Genomic DNA, 20,755 nt, shown 5'->3' with positions numbered 1-20,755 from the left:
TCATGGTTCTTCCTTGTAGTGTATTTCCTTACACTGCCCACAGTGATGTTCTTCATGGGTGTGGTCTGCACTCTTATTTATCCCCTCATCTGTAGTTCCATAGATTTATAGGGAGCTTTTTTATAGCCTGCACCTCCTCTTACCTGTAGGTATACTTTCAGTCAAATATTACAGATAAGCTTGTGTTGAATAAAATGGATTTCTTTCAGTTTTCATATACCTAAACAGCCACATGGCTCAGACTTCTATTTTGTTCCTAAGAATATATCAGAGAAAAACAATCCTCTTACTGTAATTCTTGATTTTAAATATCTGTGTTAAAACTCTTAGCCAATTTTTTAATGAAAATCTTTATTTTTAAAATATGGTGACTTAAGTACAAAAAAAAATCTAGTTTGCTTGTATCTCTCTCCTGTCTTGCTTTTATGCACCCTGTCCTCCATCAAGTAATTAGGTTTGACTACATACTTAATACTATTCATGTGAGTTTCAGTTAAGCTAAAAGCTGAATATCCTGGAAGCAAAAATGAGGCTGACAAATCACCAGACTGAAACTTGTATTTTACCTATTTGAATATAAATACACCAATGAACTGGGTAGAATATCTCTGCATTCACTATAATTTCAAAATTGAACATTGTAATAAAGAATGATAATTGGTTTGACACTTCATCTTCAACCCCAATAAATTCCCATTCAGAACCAAAAAAAAAGACCCTTATAATTGAGATTCTTCAGTAAGTAGAGTGAATGCAGCTTTTGATTAGTCAGAATAGCCACATTAAGCTTCTGTTAAGAAAATTGGCCAACAACCAGCTTTGAATCAGTCTTCCATTCTACTGCCAAATATTCTTAGACCAGGTATCTCTTAGGATTAAAGAGAAGGAGGGGAAAGGTGAAAGGCAGTTGACATAATGTACTTGCTTTTTTAAATTCCCCAAATCACAGTAAAGTAGCCAATTTGAGAAGAATTTTAAGATTGGATAATTGCTTGCTTTGAACGGGTTTTTTAATTTTTTTCATTTGTCTTCTTCACAAGGAATGTGAAGGCTTTTTAAAGGCTTCTTTGCATTACACAATGGAGGCAGTGTACAATAGTGGCGAGATCATGGGCTTTAAAGTCAGATAGAATCTGAGCTTGAATTGAATCACAGCTCTGAAACTAACCAGCTGTCTGGACTTTAGTCAAGCTTCTGAACCTTACTTTTCTTGTCTATAAAACTTGGATATCAAAATAGCTATTTCACAATGTTGTTAATTATTAAACAAGATGGCACATGTAAAAAGCTTAGAATCCGACACATGGTAAAGGCTCCATTAATGTTTAAACCTTTCTTTTCCCAACCTTAATAGAGAATTTTAATAATTGAAATGAGAAGTGTCTTGCATGAGAAAATCAAGAAAGTCTGTTTATATTTTCTAAATTCAGAAAATAGTTTTTGAGCAAACTCTAGCAACTAGGGAACTTTTTTTCTAAGTGACTAAGGCCCAGTCCTCCAGCTACTCACAATCTAATAGGAGAGAAAGGAGCACTGATAATAGAATTACTGAACAAGATAAGAGGTGGAAGCAATGTGTTATTAGAATTTTTAAACTAAGGAAATTCTGATCAGGTAGCAAGGCATTGGAAAAGGGGAAAGTATCCAGTGTAATTTGTATAATCAGATACATTCTTGAAATTCTGTTTAAGGAGTAAGATATAAATTACAGTCCACATGGGGCATATTGTCTTTAAATGTCAAGGTATGTTTGGGCAAAAGTTGGCATAATGTTGTTCAAACGTATGTATTGAATGTAATCTACTCGGTCCTAATACTGTTCTCATATTTCAGTTTTTTTAGAGGGAGGCATGCATCTCAGAACTTGCTATCAGTGTCATGGTGAAATATCTTGAGTGCTATCTTGAATATCTTAAGGCAGTTTTGTGAGTGACTTGTTTTTAAGCTCTAAAAATACAGTTGGTGTTTTTTAGTAAAATCACTTGTCTTGCATCCATATTTAAAGAAAGTAGCTTTTCTTTATATAAGCCCAGTAGGAGCTATTGAAATATTCAGATTTTCTTTTAAACACATTTTTATTCTGAGGCTGCTTTGTTAAACATTAATTTATGCTATGCTACAAATCTTTCAGAGATCCTTTATAATCAAGTCTTTTGTCTAGTGTCTTCTGGCATTTTGGATTTGGCCCTATTTTTTTTTTTTTTCTGTATTCTCCCCCCACCGTCATTTTCTAGCATTGATCTTAGTGCAAGTTCTACTGTTCTCCTGGGCATAGACTCAGACATTACATACAAAGTTTCCCTTTGACCCCACACTTCAAATTAATTAGCATTATAGTGTTGGCTATAATTAAGAAAGTTATATATTTGACATTAATGCCTAATAAATTGATAAGCATTAACACTGGAGCTTCAGACATTTATATTGTATTGAATGGAATATTTTGCAATGAGAAATCAGACTATATAGACTGAATCAAGTAAATACCCTAGAGAGTTATCACTTCCTTATGAGAGCTTTCCCCTAACTGTGTTATGCAGCTTGTTGCCTAAACCTAAATTAGAATTGCTTTCAGGACAAAGGGCAAAATGATTGTGAAAGACATCATCAACTATGTTACATTTTTTCCTTTTTCTTCTTGCTGGCTCTGTTTTTTCTCATTTGCATTTTCTCCTCTCAATGTCTAACTGACTCATGGTCTATGGGAAAAGAAAGTAGTGAAGTGTAGGTGTCTGGGCCAGGGCCAGGACCCTGTAGGCATACAGGTGGAAGGATTGCCACAGTTTGACAGACCCTAGAATCCAGGAGCTAGAGAAACATCAAAAGACAGCAGAGTTATGCATGGTTATATTGTAATGGACTCTTGGAATATGAAGAGCAGAGTTCCAGTACCAGCACTATTAGTTAGATGCTGCATTCCCTTTTGGATAAGTTAGCTTACGTTTTCAACCCTTCATTTGCACATCTCTAAAATGAGGATAATACCTTCTTCTGGGGGTTGTTGTGAGGATTAAATGAGGTAATGGATAACAAAAAATTATTTTAAATTGTTTAACAGGCCGGGCGCGGTGGCTCAAGCCTGTAATCCCAGCACTTTGGGAGACCAAGGCGGGTGGATCACGAGGTCGAGAGATCGAGACCATCCTGGTCAACATGGTGAAACCTCGTCTCTACTAAAAATACAAAAAATTAGCTGGGCATGGTGGCTCATGCCTGTAATCCGAACTACTCAGGAGGCTGAGGCAGGAGAATTGCCTGAACCCCGGAGGCGGAGGTTGCGGTGAGCCGAGATCTCGCCATTGCACTCCAGCCTGGGTAAAAAGAGCGAGACTCCGTCTCAAAAATAAATAAATAAATAAATAAATAAATAAATAAATTGTATAACAACTGTATATTGCAAGGAAGTGATAGTACTAGCTTGCTGTTCCAAGCTTCAGTCAAAACAGATAGCTACCTTGATGTAACTCTGGGTTTCAGTGGAGCTGACACTAGCTCTGATATTTCCAACAAGACATTCGTCCTCTTTGAGCGTCGGTTTTCTTCTCTGTCTGATTAGATGTCGGGCTTGGTAATCTAAAGATCCTAAGTGTACCTTGGCTCACTGTCACTCTATTATTATCTTGCAGGTAACAAAATAGAAGGGAAGATATTTGTGCTGAAATTAAGTCTCATCATAGAATTCTTGTAATTCACAATTATGTTCCAAAATGGGAGTGAAAGTGCCTTGATTAGCATCTCTTTTCCTTCTTAGGATCTAGGGCTTCCTATTCACTGTTTCTATTAAGCTTATTTGCTCGTCAGGTAATATTCTGAGAGGTTTCTGCTTTTCCTGTGGCAGCAAATAAATACTTTGGCTAGTATTCTCCTTGGCATTAAGCTAAATACCTTTCACAAAATGATATCTTATGTAGGAGACAGGTTTGGGCATTAAGGAAATTCTTTACATACTGATACTTACAGACTATTACATTCCAAAATATATTTGCTACAAGTATTCGTAGCATTTGTAGCAAATATATTTTGGCAAGTGAGTGTTATGCTTATTGATGAATGATAGTTTACATTTTTATGTAATAAACATTTTATTGAGTGTCTGCTATAAGCCAGACATTATACTAAATACTTATATTATCTCTAATTTTCATGTAACTTAAATGTCAGCTGGGGCTGGGGGTACATATGGGAAGGAAGTTGCTTATGTTCTCACAATGATCTCTGGTTCTGAGGGTCTACTTTTTGCCAAATTTCTAAGTTTGTTCAAAATAGGAAGATCGCTTATCTTGCCATGCCACACATGCTACCATTATATTCCACATATGTATTAGTTGGGTGTGCGTTGCCATAAAGGAATACATGAGGCTGGGTAGTTTATAAAAAACAGAAGTTGATTTGCCTTGTGGTTCTGCAGGCTATACAAGAAGCTTGGTGCCAATCTCTGCTTCTGGTGAAAACCTTAGGAAGCTGCCTATCATGGCTGAAAGCAAGGGGGAGCACGTGTGTCACATGATAAGAGAGGAAGCGAGAGAGAGGGAGCAGGTTCCAGGCTCTTTTAAACAACCAGCGTGAACTGAGAATCCACTCATTACCACAAGGATGGTACTGAGCTCTTCATGAGAGATCTTCCTCTGTAACCCAAGTACCTTCCACCACGCCCCACCTCCAACATTGGGGATCAAACTTCAATGAGATTTGAAGGGAACAAATATTCACCATATCAACACAGCATCTACCAAGTACGATACTTAGCCTCTACTTCAATTTATATGTGTATTATTTTCACTTGAGGCATTCATGTATGTAGTAGACATTAGTGAAGGGGAATGAAGTATTTGCAGCATCACCAATAACTTCAAATTAACACCAAATACCTCACCAAATATTACCTGGGATGTCTTTCATGGGTTCCACTCTTTATAGTCTTTCCTTCTGTTGGTAGATTCTTCCCACACCCTGACTTCATTTCTGACTCAATTATCCATAACATTTTAGTTCTTATTCCATAAATGAGCCTGTGGCTTGCTTTTGCATATCCAGACACATCTCAGTGAAATAATGCTCAGTGAAACAATATGCTCAGTGAAACAATAAAAGGCAATCACTCTCAGAATCCATCTTCTTCATAAAGCAGTTGTGGTTATAAACAGCAGTATTTTTCTTAATATCAAACAGTGTAAACGTTGGTACCACACTCATTTTGTAGATAAGTAAACAAACTCGAAGCTTTAAATGACTTATGCGGGGTTATTCATTGGGTAGTGACAAAGTCAGATATCGAACCATTTGAATCCAAATCCTATAAACTTCCACCAAACAAGACAATTCAAAAAGGAAATTGGAAAAGATGCATGTTAATGTCCTCTGAGCTTGCAAATAGGAAGATTGCTTTGAAAGTCCATAGCATTTGAATCCACTGGGGATGGGAGAAATGTACATTTCCCATTATGGTCCCCAAGTATTGTTTAAGAAAACGGGGAAACATAGTAGGTGAAAAGTCTCAATAACTTGGAAAATCCTGCCTGATATCAGGTAAATGGGACATTTATTATGGCTAATTAACTTTTATCTTTAAAAATTCATTTGTACGTTGGCTTTTACCTGATAAATATTTATTGAACCTCTCTATCTTTTTCATCATACTTCTTTAAAAAAATAGTTTTTCTAATGCCTATTTTTTTTTACAGAGGCAATTAAAGGCAGATGCAAAAAAAGCTATTGGAAGGCTTCAACTACGCACACTGAAACAAGGAGACAAGGTGCATTCATGACTTTTAAATGCTATTTGTTTTAAAGCAGTGGTACCAAACCATGGTTCAGGGTCAATGTTCTTCCAAAGTATGATTTTATTGGCGTTTATGAACCTTATTGACTTTTTATATGTATTTGATTCTACAAGTAGGCTGAATAATGTCCCCCCAAAGATATTTAAGATATCTATTCCCTTGAATCTGTGAGTATTACCTTATATGGCAAAAGGACTTTGCAGATATGACTAAGTTAAGGGACCTCAGATGGGAAGATTATCCTGGGTTATCCAGGTGGATTTTAAATATAATCACGGTGTCCTTATAAGAGGGAGGGGCAGGGATATTTGACCACAGCACAGTAAGGGATGTGACAATGGAAGCAAGAGGTTGGGGTGATACAAGGAAGAGGCTATGAGCTAAGGAATTCAGACAGCCTCTAGGAGCTGGGAAAGGTAAGAAGAGGGATTCTCCCCTGAAGCCTCCAGAAGGAGCACAGTATTGACAATGCCTGGATTATAGACTTCTGATTTTCAGAACAGTAACAGAATAAACCTGTGTTGTTTAAGCCACTGAGTTATGATAATTTGTTACAGCAACTACAGGAAACTCATACAATACTTTAGTGTTACTTTGCTTGAACATTCATTTTCAGATTTAGGACAGTTGAGAATAGCTGTAGAACTCATGGAAATAATAAACCATTGTAAATCTTACCAAACCCATGAAACTGCAAAAGACTTATGAAAGAGAGAGATCAAAGAAGATCTAAATAAATGGAAACATATATCATGTTCATGGGTCAGAATACTCACTGTTGTTAAGCTATCGGTTACCCACCAAACTAATTTATGGATTTGATGCAGTTCCAGTAAAAATCCTAGTGGAAATCTTTTATAGAAATTGACAAGCTGATTCTAAGCTTAGATGAAAATGCGAAGAACTAGAATAAACAAAACAATTTTGATAAAGAACAACTTTGGATGAGTCACACTGCCTGATTTGCAGAATTATTTTAAAGTCACAGCAGTCAAGATAGTGTCCTGTTGGAAAAAGAATAGACTTATAGATCAATGGAACAGAAGAGAGAGTCCAGAAATAAACCCACACATACATAGTCGATTGATTTTCCATAAAAGTGCAAAAGCAATTCAATAAAGAAAGGATAGCCTTTTCAGCAGGTTAGCCAGTTGTTGGCAATCCATATGCAGTGATTGGAAATCCTTAAGCAATAAAAAAACAAGCAAACAGACAAAAAAGAACTTCAATCCATTTTTCATACCCTATGTAAATATTAACTCAATAGATCATAGACCTTAACATAAAACCTAGAACTATGAAATTTTAGAAGAAAACTTTAAAGAAAAATGTTTTCATGACTTGGGTGACAAACATTTCTTAGATATAACTCTAAAAACAAGTCCATAAAAGAAAAAAATGATACATTTGGCTTTGTCAAAATTAACAATTTCTGCTCTTTGAAAGGCACTTTTAAAAGAAGGAAAAGATAAGGGATAAACTGGGAGAAAATATTTGCAAATCATATGTCTGTTAAAGGGCTGTACCAAGAATATATAAAGAACTCTCAAAACTCAACAGTAAGAAAACAACAGAATAGAAAGTTGACAAGTAAAACAGACAATTCACCAAAAAAATATGAATGGCAAATAAGCACAAAAAAGATGTTAAATTGTTAAATACAATTAATCATTAAAAAAATACAAATTAAAGCCACAATGAAATACCATTACATATTCATTAGAATGGCTAAAATGCATACAACTGAAAATACCAAGAGCTGACCAAGATTTGGAGCAACTGGTACTCTCATTCATTTGCTGGTGAGAATGCAAAATATATAGCTAATTTGAAAATGTTTGGCAGTTCCTTTTGAAGTTAAAAATACACTTATCATAGCACCTAGCAATCTCACTACTAGATATTTACCCTATGGGGGGGAATCTATGTTCACATAAAAACCTGTACACAACTGTTATAGCAGCTTTATTCATAGTTGTCAAAAACTGGAAAAAAGCCAAACGTTGTTCAGCTGGTAAAGGGATAAACTGTGCTACATGCATATTATGGAATACTATTTAGTGATAGAAGGGTGAGGGGAACTCCACTGATAAATACAGCATTATGGATGAATCTCAAATGCATTATGCTAAGTTTAAAAAGCCAAACCCAAAAGCCAGAAAATACATGATTCCATTTATATGACATTCTGGAAAAGCCTAAACCATAAAAATCAATCAGTGGTTGCCAGGAGCTGGGGATGAGAGGAAAGATTAACTACAAAGAGTTTGGAGGAATTTGTTGGGAGTAATAGCACTATTCTATATCTTAATTTTGATAAGGATTAAGTGACTATATATTTTTCAAAATGTGCAGAACTGTACACTAAAAGGGTGAATTTTACTGTATGTGAATTGCACTTTATTTTTTTAAATGAACAAAGTTACAGAACTTGTACAAATGATATTTTATGAATTCTAAAATCAGGAAAAATAAATCAGTGCTACATGTTTTTCTTTGTTCTGTTCCCCTTTTACTTCACTTTATTCTTTCATCTTTTTAAAGTCTTGATAATTTTAAATCAGCTTTGAAAACTTTACAGTTACATAATCATTCAGTGATATGATGTTCTTCCTTTTGTAGGAATTTAGGCTGGTTAAGTACATGTATGTTCTGATCTTGTTCTGTAGTTTAATATATCTTTTCTTATCTGTCAAAGTAACGATAACTATTTGCTTGTAGGAAATTGGCCCTGATGGAGATAGCTGTGCTGTGTGCATTGAATTGTATAAACCAAATGATTTGGTACGCATCTTAACCTGCAAGTAAGTTTGATTTTCCTTTATATCTTCAATAAAAATAACTGACCCAAAAAAATGATTGTGATGAAAGAAAACTATTGTGACTATTTCCAAATAGTAAAGGAAATGTTTATTTTTTAAATTTATTTTCATTTAAATATAGAAGAATGGTTTATTTTTATTATTATTTATTTCTGAATACTAATGAAGTTGGTATAAATCTAATTGTAATCTGGCTCAATTTCTTCTAAACTAATTCTATAGAAAACTGAGAATGTAGCCAGCACAAATTATATATATATATATATATATGTATATATAATATATAAGGTACAAGTCTACACATAAACATACATAATATACATATATTCGTAATATATAATATATACACATAGATATAAGGATAGTACTGGCTTATTTAATTTTAAATTTATTCTAATCCATTGAGAATAAAATACAATAAAATAAACTTATGAACATCTATTTGGAAGTGTTCATTCCTTAGTTTTTTAATTATCCCTCCCTTGAAGTTTGTTCTTAACCCTCTTTCTCTTAGCTACTTGATACAATAGTGGTACTCTTGGAACATATCACATTGCCTAAAGCATCAGTACCTGTGTCATTGTACTCAATACTATATTGGACTATATTATTGAGAATGACTGTACCATTTAACAGTTAGGGAATTATAACTGTTTAAAATTTGTAATAATGAACAAAGTTTTAGGTCAGGTAGCATTCTAGCCATTTTCAAATGAGTACTAAAAATATTTTTGGGGAGCTAGAGTAATGAGGCATTTACATTTAAAAGTACTGTATTATGGAATTTCCACATTTAGTTTCTGTGGCTCCTTCACTGCATGAATAGTGTGTTTAAAAAAAAAGGCATCCATTCAAAGACTAAATAAAATTACACTAAGTAATCTGTTAATATATATTAGGCCAAGTGTTGCCACTTCACACCTAATAACTATGTATTTTTTCCTTCATTAGCCATATTTTCCATAAGACATGTGTTGACCCATGGCTGTTAGAACACAGGACTTGCCCCATGTGCAAATGTGACATACTCAAAGCTTTGGGAATTGAGGTAAACATTAATATGTTATTTATATGAAGGATATATGCCTGGGCTTTGGGGAAAATAACATCCTTATTTTTTAGTTATGTAACATGCCATACTTACAGTTAATGCTTAAACTGGGCATATTTATATCATATAGACAATGAGGTGCCATCTTGGGCCACCTCCATTTTCCTTCTCCCTCCCTCTTTTCAAATAGACTGATTATTTGGTCAGAATTTGAAATAATAACCATATAAACTACCAACTTGGCATCACTCTTTCTATTTTTGTAATCTTTTACTGTTGCATAGTGACCAAACTTGTAGTTAAATAAGCACGCCTAATTTGAGAAGGCATAATAAATGTTAAATTGTAAGTTTAGAGTTGGAAAATTTTTAAAAAGGCCTATTTTCAAGATACAACATAGAGTCAAGCTCAGTTCTTGACTTGGGAAGATACATAGATGACAGTGATTCTCACTTTCCACAGGGGACAGCATGATGTTATTTTAGGGCCTAACTTGTACCCGGCATTATTTTCAAAGTGCTGGGATCACCCAAATGAACATATCAAATGAGAGTGCACTCTGCCTGTAGCATCTTTCACCCCATTGGTGAACCTAGTTACTCTGTTTCGACTGGGGCTAACAAGAGACTTTTGTGATAATCAAAAGAGATCACAGGTTTTAAAGGTTAAGAAATATTGCTCCAATGAATCACCTATAAATAAACTTTGAAGCGATATGTCAAGGAAAAGCATGTACAGTGAGAGGCTTTTAATTTGTTCAAATGCTCTTTAAAGGTGGATGTTGAAGATGGGTCAGTGTCTTTACAAGTCCCTGTATCCAATGAAACATCCAATAGTGCCTCCTCCCATGAAGAGGATAATCGCAGTGAGACTGCATCATCTGGATATGCTTCAGTACAGGGAACAGATGAACCGCCTCTGGAGGAACACGTGCAGTCAACAAGTAAGCATCACACTAAGGGTTAATGAGTGCCCTACAAACAATCTATTGTGGATCATATGCCTGTATAGTACTCTTGCTTTTTAGCATTTGTTCCATTCAGCCATTATCATGGTCCAGGTTTTTTCCACTTAAAATAATGCCATGAAGGATTCACCCCTGCCTTATATATTCAAATGTATTTGAAATCGATGAAATGCATCAGAGTGGGGCTTATTTACAAAAGAAAGATTTATTGGAAAGCTTCTCTCCGATGCATTTTAAATCTCAGCTTAACTACTAACAGAGAGTAAGGAGAAAATTTAAACTTTAGAAGCCATTGTTTATTGCAGATAAAGCAGAAATTAAGATAAAGGAGTTCTGAAATGATAAAATAGAATTCAATTTACAAGTGCTTGATTTATACCCAGCTTCTCCAGAACTCATGTTTTGCAAATAGGAACCTGTTTAAGGATGGTATGTGCTGCCACCTGTTGACTATTTACCGCGAAATGAACAAATTGTTAGAAACTAAAATTGAATATATCATTTTCAAAATTCATATGAATTCGTATTGCAACTTAGTAATTTTATGCCAAATGAGAAATTTGAGGGAGTTCTGTTTTTTCCCTAAAAAGATACAACTCCTATAGAAATTATTTTCCCCTTAACCTCAATCTTTTTCATGTTTTTTGTTGGTTTGAAAGTCTTCTCTCAATCCTCATTTTGAGATAATTTAATTCTAGCATAAAAGTCAAACAAAAACTCATTGTCGAGATGACTTATGAAACTTTCAGCTTCTTGTGATATAAACCTTTGTCCTCTGTAGGCTTATCAGTGCCATAGATACCACGTCTGACGATATCACAATAAATATAAACATGCAAAGGCAAACTTTGTATTTCTTGTATCTAATCTTTAGACATTCCCTTGAATATAAACTAGTTGTGTCTTAACAATCTGTGAATTATTCTACCTATAATAAGGAATCATTTTGTTTGCCCCAGATGATCTTGTACTCTCAGAATTGCGTGGTAATAGAATTCAGTAAAGATAAAAGACAGTGTACAAGATAATTTATTGCTAGTCTTTTAAAAAACAAAATACCAATCTACTCTTTTTGTGTTCTATTCTTCCGCAGGTAGGGGTGGGGTGGGGGAAAGAGGTAAGCACAACAGATTTTGCAGAGGTTTAAAAAGCAAATGAAATAATGATCCATGTTTTTCCTCCTGTATTCTTAATTTGAATGATAGTAATACTCACCCAACTGCCCCAAATCAGAAACTAGGGACATCCCAAATTCTTCCCACTTCCCCTTTCTATTGATTCAACATCTGTGTTCTAATTTCCAACCTTAATTCCACAGTCATCGTTTGAGCCACTATCTTCTCTCCGCTTATTCCTTCCATTCTGGTTCATCCAAGAAATTGGAGGAGCCCAGGATAATTCCTGTTTCTTCTTTAAGACTCACACCTCTTTGAGAAGCCTCTCTTGACTAGATGTGATGAACTCTACTATCGGTTTCCATAGAAATTCGATCATTGCACTTATAACACTGAATTGCATTAAAACTTTTAAGGTTCGTTTGAGTAATGACAGTGTCTTGTATTCACTGTTGTCTATCCAGGACCTAGCACATAGTTGATACTCAAATTTGTGTTGAATGAGTGACCACTTAAACCAGATTTAATTTTGTCTCTGATTACATATTACTAGTTTAAAAATCTTGTGTATTAGCCATTGATTTTTATGGTGATAGTTGATTTGCATAACTTTGCAAATACATATAGTTCATGTCTGTATGTCACATCATTGGGCTAAGTTCTATTAGAGTACTGGTTTTCAAACTTAAGTACTCATTGAGTCACCTGGAAGGCTGATTAAAACAGAGAGGTCACCACCAGAGTGTCTGACTCAGTGGGTCTTGGGTGGGTCTTGGTTGGTGCCTAGGAATTTTCATTTCTAACTTCAAAGCTTTTAAAGGCCATAAGTCTTCATTTTCATACTCTTATTTTCTTTTTTGTTGGTTGTTTTACAACCTTTTACAACACTTTTAGCTATGGTTTGTAGGCTGGAGTTTGCTGGCCCCTAGGCTAAAACCTATTTTAACCTTGTACTCTCCCTGTCCTAGCCCTAGAATCAGCCATTTCTTCAGGAGGCCTTTTACTGGAAAATGGTATTTCAAAACCAGGATCTGAGCACTAGGCATGTTTATTGTTACGAGGGTGTCATTGCTATTGGCCTTTTTAATGAACAAGACTAGAAAGTATATGTGTTTATTCTCACAAATATACACACATATATACATTATTTCTCCGTTATCTTATTTATCTGAAAAACAATGACCTTATACTAATACATCTGATTCTGATCTAACACCACAGAGTTCATTCTAGCCTCCCCCTTTATTTATTTGTAACTCCTTTCTCTGACAGTGAAAGGAGAAAGGCTCTTTTTGTCCACAGTATATTTACTTATTTGTTCAATTATAGAATATACATAAAATAGTTTCAGCGTTGCTAACACATACCCCTGTGTAAAACAATTTCACTAACTAGTGTACAGTTTTTTCTGTTTTTAGCCTTATAGGTTACAGTCAAAATACTGTATTCCAAAGTTATTTAAGTGCAGTTGTTTTCTTCCCCATTCTCTTCATGTGGTTGTGTATTTCATTTATAATACAATTAAGTTCATTTATTACTGTTTTTATTGAATTTTGGGCATCCCTCCAACTTCCTGGTTGATTTTTTAAAAATATATCTATGTTTATGAAGAAGCATTGGTAATTTTTTAAGTGCCCAGGTGATTGAAATGTATAGCCAGATTTAACAGCTTATTATATTTAAGGTAAGGAAGAAGTAGAAGACATAATTTTTTGCTCTTAGGGAGGCTATAATCTAGGTAGAAATAAGCACACATATGGGAATCAAAAAAGGATCAATTATAAATCAATGTAATAATGCCATATCTACTTTATGTAAGATTTAGCATAAATTATATAACTATTAAAGGTACAGGGAATGAGTATGGTAATCAGAGTATGATGAAATTAAATAAGGAACACTTCTTGGAAATGAATGTTGAATTTTGTCTTCAAAGAATAGAGGGATAAAATCATCCTAAAATTGCTATTTCTTTTTAAAGATGAAAATCTACAGCTGGTTAACCATGAAGCAAATTCTGTGACAGTGGATGTTGTCCCTCATGTTGACAACCCAACCTTTGAAGAAGATGAAACTCCTGATCAAGAGACTGCTGTTCGAGGAATTAAATCTTAAAATATGTGTCAATAGAAAACTTGAACCATTAGTAATAACAGAACTGCCAATCAGGGCCTAGTTTACTATTAATGAACTGGATAAATTTAATAAAATAAGAGTGATACTGAAAGTGCTCAGATGACTAATATTATGCTATAGTTAAATGGCTTAAAATATTTAACCTATTAACTTTTTTCCACAAACTCATTATAATGTTTTTCATAGGCAAGTTTCCTCTCAATAGTGATAGCAACATTTTTAGACATTCAAAACTGTCTTCAAGAAGTCACATTTTTCATTTATAACAATTTTCTTATAAAAACATATTGCTTTTAAAATGTGGAGTAGCTGTGATCACTTTATTTTATGATAGTATCTTAATGAAAAATACTACTACTTTAGCTTGGGCTATATGTGTCAGGGTTTTTCTCCAGGTGCTTATATTGATCTGGAATTGTAATGTAAAAAAGCAATGCAAACTTAGGCTAGTGCTTCATGAAATGCCTATTTAAGCTACTTTAAGTTAATAAAACAAGTTTAAAGCAAAATATTCATTTTAACTTTTTGTTGTTTTCAAAATTAGGCTAAATGTGCTTCATGTGAGTGTCAACCATAGTTTCTCAGAGATTATGGACTGAATTGATTGGTATATTAACGACACCAATTCGACACAAGATTAGACAAAAAGGTTCCTTACAAAAATACCGTGTAGCTATTTCTCAAACTTGTGGGATTTTTCAAAAGCACAGCATATGAATCGTACTGTTTGACAATGGTAATGACAGAGTAAGTAACACTAATATTGGTCATTGATCTTTGTGCATGAATTAGTCTACAGAAAAATGTTCTGTAAAATTAGTTGTTGAAAATGATTTCCAAGCAATGTTACTTTGAAAATTGAGTTTATGTTTGACCTAAATGGGCTAAAATTACATTAGATAAACTAAAATTCTGTCCATGTAGTTATAAATTTTGTGAATGCATTTTATTGGTGTTTGAAAAAGAAGGTGGGGGGAATTCCAGGTGCCTTAATATAAAGTTTGAAGCTTCATCCACCAAAGTCAAATATAGCTATTTAAGAATGCACTTTATTTGTACTCTTTGTGGCTTATCTTTTGTTTTAGAGTTTTGTTGAAATTCTTTCTAGCAGAATTTAGGCAAAAATAAAACAGACATGTATTTTTGTTTGCTGAATGGATGAAACCATTGCATTCTTGTACACTGATTTGAAATGCTGTAAATATGTCCCGATTTGTATTGATTCTCTTTCAATATAAAATGTAAATAAAATATTCCAATAAAAGCTTGTGTCTGGTGTTAGTTTAACTGTCTATGTTAGGATGTTTCTTGTGTCACTATAAAGGAATACCTGAGACTGGGTAATTTATAAAGAAAACAGGGTTAATTGGCTCATGGTTTTGTAGGCTGTATAGGAAACATGGGGCCAACACCTGCTCCGCTTCTGGTAAGGGCCTCAGGAAGTTTACGATCATGATGGAAGGCTAAGTGGAAGCAAACACATCACATGGCAAAAGCAGGAGGAAGAGAGAGAGAAGCAAGAGGTCCCAGACTCTTCAACAAGCATATCTTGCATGCACTGAGTGAGAACTCACTTATCACCAAGGGGATGATGCTAAATCATTCATGAAGGATCAATCTCCATTATCCAATCACCCCTACCCGGCCTTACCTCCAACATTAAGAATCACATTTCAACATGAGATTTGAAAGGGTCAAATGTCCAAACCCTATCACTGTCATATACTAACTTTTCACACATAATATGCGTGGGTTTGGGAGGGAATAAAATGGTTGGATGTAAATGGTCATTTATGTATTTGATCAATAAACTCTAAAACTTTAGTATGATATATTTACATATTACATAGAGAGGAATGGATGCCATTGTAGTATCATTCAACTTACCATGAATTATTGTTAAATGTCAGCAAGGTAAACAAGAGGTTGACCAGTAATAATATAACATTAAAATAGACCTTTATGCCAGTCCATCTTCATGCTTTAAAGTTTTTCTTCTGCCTTCTCTTTGGTAGTATGATTGTTAGGATGTTATTAATATATTAAGTACATCTTTCTTTTGTCAAGCATGTTAAGGATACAAACATGCTTGAAACACCTCAGCACTAGGATTATCAAAACAGGTACATGTTTCTTATGTGGTGACATGCCGGGGACGGGGGTGAATGTGTAATGCCTATATTCTTCCCCTATATTCTTAGAGAGTTAACCTCTTTTCAAGTTTCGTGGGACTTCTTTGGGGGCATTTTTAAATTTTTAACAGCTGCACTGAAGTATAATTTACATAATTTTCCCATTTCAAATATATAATTGGAATATGGTTAGCAAATGTGTAGAGCTGTACAACTATTATCACAATCCAGTTTTAAAACATTCCATCACTCCCAAACATTCTCCCATGCCCATTTGCAGTCAGTTCCCCCCCACATTCCTAGCCTCACACCACCACTAATCTGCTTTCTGTCTCTATAGATATGTCTATTTTGGATATTTCATATAAATGGAATCATACATCATGTGGCCTTTTGTGACTGGCTTCTTCCCCTTAGCAAGTTTTCAAGGTTCCTCCATGTTGTAGCATATATCAATATTTTGTTCCTTTTCCTTGCTGAGCAATATTCTATTGTATGAGTGGATATCCACTGAACAGTTAATGAATCCTTGGACTATTCTAACTTTTTGGCCATTATGGATAATGCTGCTATGCACATTCACATGTAAGTCTTTGTGTAGATATATGTTTTAGGTTATCTTGGTTATAAATCAAGGAGAGAAATTCTGTACCACTTGTGAATTTTCTTCCTGCTGTTATCTTTTGACTTTCTCTAGCTTGAACATCAGACTTTATGCTACACTCTCACATAGTAGTCAAAATATAAGCTGTTGTTTTTTAACAGTGGGAGTAATGTTTGTATGTCTATGGAGTCTCCAACTTAAGAAGGGGTTTCACAGTTTATTTGTAAGTTTAATGGAACCCAGGTTGTGTTATCTTATAAATAAGAATATATATGGTTCCCAGGTCAATCAGTAAAAATATATTTAGAGATACATTTGGAATGCTAGGAAGATTCCTTCCCCCACCCACATCTAGTTTTTGTTGACTTATGAAATATTTTATTTAAGTTTGATAATGTCTGACAAATTTTGAATTATTTACCTTGTTCATTGCTTTTTGTTGAAAGTTAATTTTTTATATTTTTAAACATTGAACAATATAAAATTTAAACAAATACATGAGACTTAAAATAAGTTCATTATTGTGATGGACACTTTGACCTCCTGAGATAAATGTTCATTATCCTCTACTATCAGAGCTAAGGTAAAATGTTTGAGAAACCTTATCCACTAGTTCTCAACTTTTTTCTACATAAACAGTCTCATGAATGTGGAACACTAATAGGCATACCCAGACTTTTATGGTTAAGAGAGTAGTACAAATAAATAGGATTTAGTATGGAAGGTTAGTGGCAATTTCCCCTTCTAGTTATAATCCCAACTGATATCCCACGTCTAAACCACTGCCTTATAAAACTAAACAGTCATGTCCTGTTATAAACTTTTTTTTTTTTTTTTTTTTGAGACAGGGTCTCTCTCTGTCACCCAGTCTGGAGTGCAGTGGCACAATCTCAGCTCACTACAACCTCTGCCTCCAGGCTCAAGCAATCATCCTACCTCAGCCTAGCAAGTAGCTGGGACCACAAGCACATACCACCACACCAACCTAATTTTTGTACTCTTTTGTAGAGATAGGCATGTTCTCCAGACTGATCTCAAACTCCTGAGCTCAAGCAATCTGCCCACTTTTCAGCCTCCCAAAATGCTGGAATTACAGGCATGAGCCACCGCACCCAGCCCCTGTTATAAACTTTTTAAAAAAGCAATTCAGTGATCTAAAATTCATTAACAGCCTCTTTTTTAGAAGATGTCTATGTGGGTCTTAATAGAAACATGAGTATCCCCAATTCGTTGTAGAGTTTGATTTTCAAATATCTAATTTGCTTTAAATCAGTGCACCTAAAACTTTAATGCGCCTACAAGTTACCTGGGGATCTTGTTAAAATGCATATTCCAATTCAGTAGGTGTAGAAGGAAGTATGAGATTCTGAATTTCTAGCAAGTTCCAGGGTGATGCAAACATTGCTGGTCTGGGGTCCACACTTTCAGTAGCAAAGCTTTAAATGGCTCTCATCTAGCAGTAGTCTGCCTGTTTTGAATCATACTGCTTCTAAACTAGCTGCAGACTGTAAAAAAGTATAAGCTAAGCTAGTGACATTCCTTTCAGAAAAGCCAGTAAAATCCTGAGTGACAGCCTCAGTCATTCCATAGCACAGGTTTTGAAATTGCTATTTAGGGTTTCCAAATACCTTTTCTTATAGATGTTTGAGACTCTTAGAAGGCTGAGTCAGCTGGAAGACTGACCTTCAGAAAAATGAGGAATTATTTATCTCTTCATGGTATATTATTGGATCTGTTAATATATGGCTTGGATAAATCAGAAAACAAGAATGGAAGCAGACAGATGAGTTGAGAAGCTATATTACCATATGGGAGGAAAGTGTTGTGAGGCTGATCTAAAGCCATCATAGGAGGATGGAACATACTTTTGAAAAAGAAGTAGGGGGGAGAGAGAGAGAGAGAGAGAGAGAAAGAGACTGATCAACCGACCAAGTTCTTACCTTCAGTGTCTTGGTAAACAGAGGTGCTTTGAACTAGGAAACCTAGTAGGAGAAACATTAACCAGGGAGAATATTGGAAAAATAAGTTTGGCTTTGAACATGTTGTATTTGAGGTAATTATGGACCATATGCATAGGCAGTATCGTGTCATCATTTGTAATCAGACAAATCTAGGTTCAGATTCCAGCTTTGCCTTTTGTTTAGCTATATGATCTTAAGCAACTTATTTAACTTCTCTGAGGCTCCTTTCCTTCATCCATAAAGTAAGCATGTAAAAGTGTGCAAGCTTATTAATGAAAATTAAATGACAACACATATACAGTACAGCACCAGCAATGCAGACAGTGTGCAATCCCAGTCCTCTTTCCCCAAGCAATTTATATTGACACAGAATAGAGTGACACACTCTGTTTTTTAAGGTGCTTCTAGGAAAATACTCTTATTTGCAAGGGTGTGAAATAAATTGTTTATGATCAAGCCAAAAATTTAGATCACATAAGTAATTTAATTAGAAAAAAAATGTTTACATAGTCGGTGAAATGCTTATTTACTAAAGCAGGAGCTCTCTAAATGCTCTGCTGTAAGCCAGAAGTGGGTCTGATCCTTTAACAGGGAGCATATGGGTACACCTGGATGAAGTTGCAGAGTAAACAGGTAGAAAAGCCATCCAGTTCAGCATCTCCTTTGCCACAACTGTAACCTTTAAGAGTATTGGAAAAGAATGTGGTTTTATGGGGAAGGAAGTAAAAGGGGGAAGGAAAGGTAAAAAGAAAGGAAGACATCTCTCAACATTTGCTACATTTACTGATCTTTCTCCAGGAAGCGAAGAAAAAATGATCTCCCTTAGTACACATTCAAATTGTGATGGGTTTTCCCAAAGACACATTGCAGTCTGGACTCTAAAAGGATTGTCTCTTTCCAAACTGTCCAGATAGCTGCCTTGGGACTACTTACTGCCATTTAGTAGAAGAGAATCCCAGATTGCTCCTTTTCTCATTCACAAGAAAAATTCCTGCTTGGAGCACGCGCCTGCCTCACTGGAAATGGCTCACATCTTGGAAGGTTATCCCAGAGACGCTCCTCCAGGGCAGATTTCCTTGGCTTGGCATCTGCACGTGCCCCATCACATTTTTTTTTTAATCTACATGGTTTTGAGGCTTTATTATCAAAACAGCTCACCAAGAGCCCCTTGCTTATACATTGCCTCCCAACTCCTGCTTCCCTCTAAACTTATTTTCATTCTTAGTGCACTCTTTAATGCTGGTGGACTTAGTTATTGCAATACATAAAAAAAAATCACTCAAATATTATTTCCTCACAGGGATATCATGCAAATTACTGACCTCATTCACCTTAGTGTTCAAACCGCTGGGCATCATTGCCAAGATACAAAGAGGTAAAGGTGGTCCTCAAAGGGATTATTTTTTCTTAAGAGTTTGAGAAAGGAAAAAAAAAATGCTCACACATTGTTTAGATTCCAAAATGGGAAGTTGGACAAGAGATTTTCTGTGGTTCGTTACAGTAGTTTAATAAACAGATAGGGGGCACAGTGAAGGAAGGGAGGGGTGCACGGAGTGAAGTAAATGCGTGGCTTCTGGAGATTTTATATTATTCCTATACAACCAAAAAGAGCTTAATCTAGGCATAAATTTTAGATTTCAAGAAGGAATCGATCACTGACTGTGTGACCTTGGATAAGTCACTTTCCCCGTTAGCGCTTTCCTTTATTAATGTGCAAAGCGAGACGACTATCTACGTCGCAATAGTGCTGTGAGGATTACATGAGACCACCTGAGTTTATTCTGAGAGCTCATTAAATGTTAGTTGTTGCTACTGCTGCTTCCTGGAGTGAACCGATATTTCAAAATTCCAGAAACTTTGTTTTCTACAGTTTAATGCCTTCAGCTGTAAAACGATAAAGAGAAGCAACACCTTTACACCTGGAACTCATTTATTTGAACCAAAAACCGCTTTAAACTTCAGATAGGCAAAACACACTTAACGTTGGCGGGGACCCGCTTTGAAAGCGTCCCCACCCATTCTTACCCCAGTGTATTGTGGGAAGCGTAGTCCCGTGTTCCAGCCGCGTGAGCAAAGAAAAGCGTGTAGGAAACTACAACTCCCAAGAGGTAAAGAAGCGGGACTATTTCCCAGTCTGGCGGTAGCGCTGTGGGAGGGAATTGGCAATCTGTCTGCCTACGTGGGAGA

At 35.3% G+C, this 20,755-nt stretch overlaps 1 protein-coding gene across 2 annotated transcripts in view; it reads left to right on the top strand.

The window, feature by feature from the left end:
- Positions 1-15,158, top strand: part of RNF128 (ring finger protein 128) — a 90,348-nt gene extending 75,190 nt beyond the window's left edge. For both annotated transcript variants that reach the window (XM_010346387.3, XM_003935887.4), the window contains exons 3-7: positions 5,682-5,753; positions 8,502-8,584; positions 9,554-9,650; positions 10,428-10,596; positions 13,717-15,158. In XM_010346387.3, the coding sequence (XP_010344689.2) occupies positions 5,682-5,753; positions 8,502-8,584; positions 9,554-9,650; positions 10,428-10,596; positions 13,717-13,850 (555 nt within the window). In that variant the 3' untranslated portion in view covers positions 13,851-15,158. The remainder of the gene's footprint in view (positions 1-5,681; positions 5,754-8,501; positions 8,585-9,553; positions 9,651-10,427; positions 10,597-13,716) is intronic.
- Positions 15,159-20,755: the final 5,597 nt, after the last annotated feature.

This window comes from Saimiri boliviensis, chromosome X (genome assembly GCF_048565385.1).
Source record: "Saimiri boliviensis isolate mSaiBol1 chromosome X, mSaiBol1.pri, whole genome shotgun sequence".
Classification (NCBI taxonomy): Eukaryota; Metazoa; Chordata; class Mammalia; order Primates; family Cebidae; genus Saimiri; species Saimiri boliviensis.
Note: the sequence above shows the minus strand (reverse complement) of the source record. Positions and strands in the feature narration are given on the sequence as shown.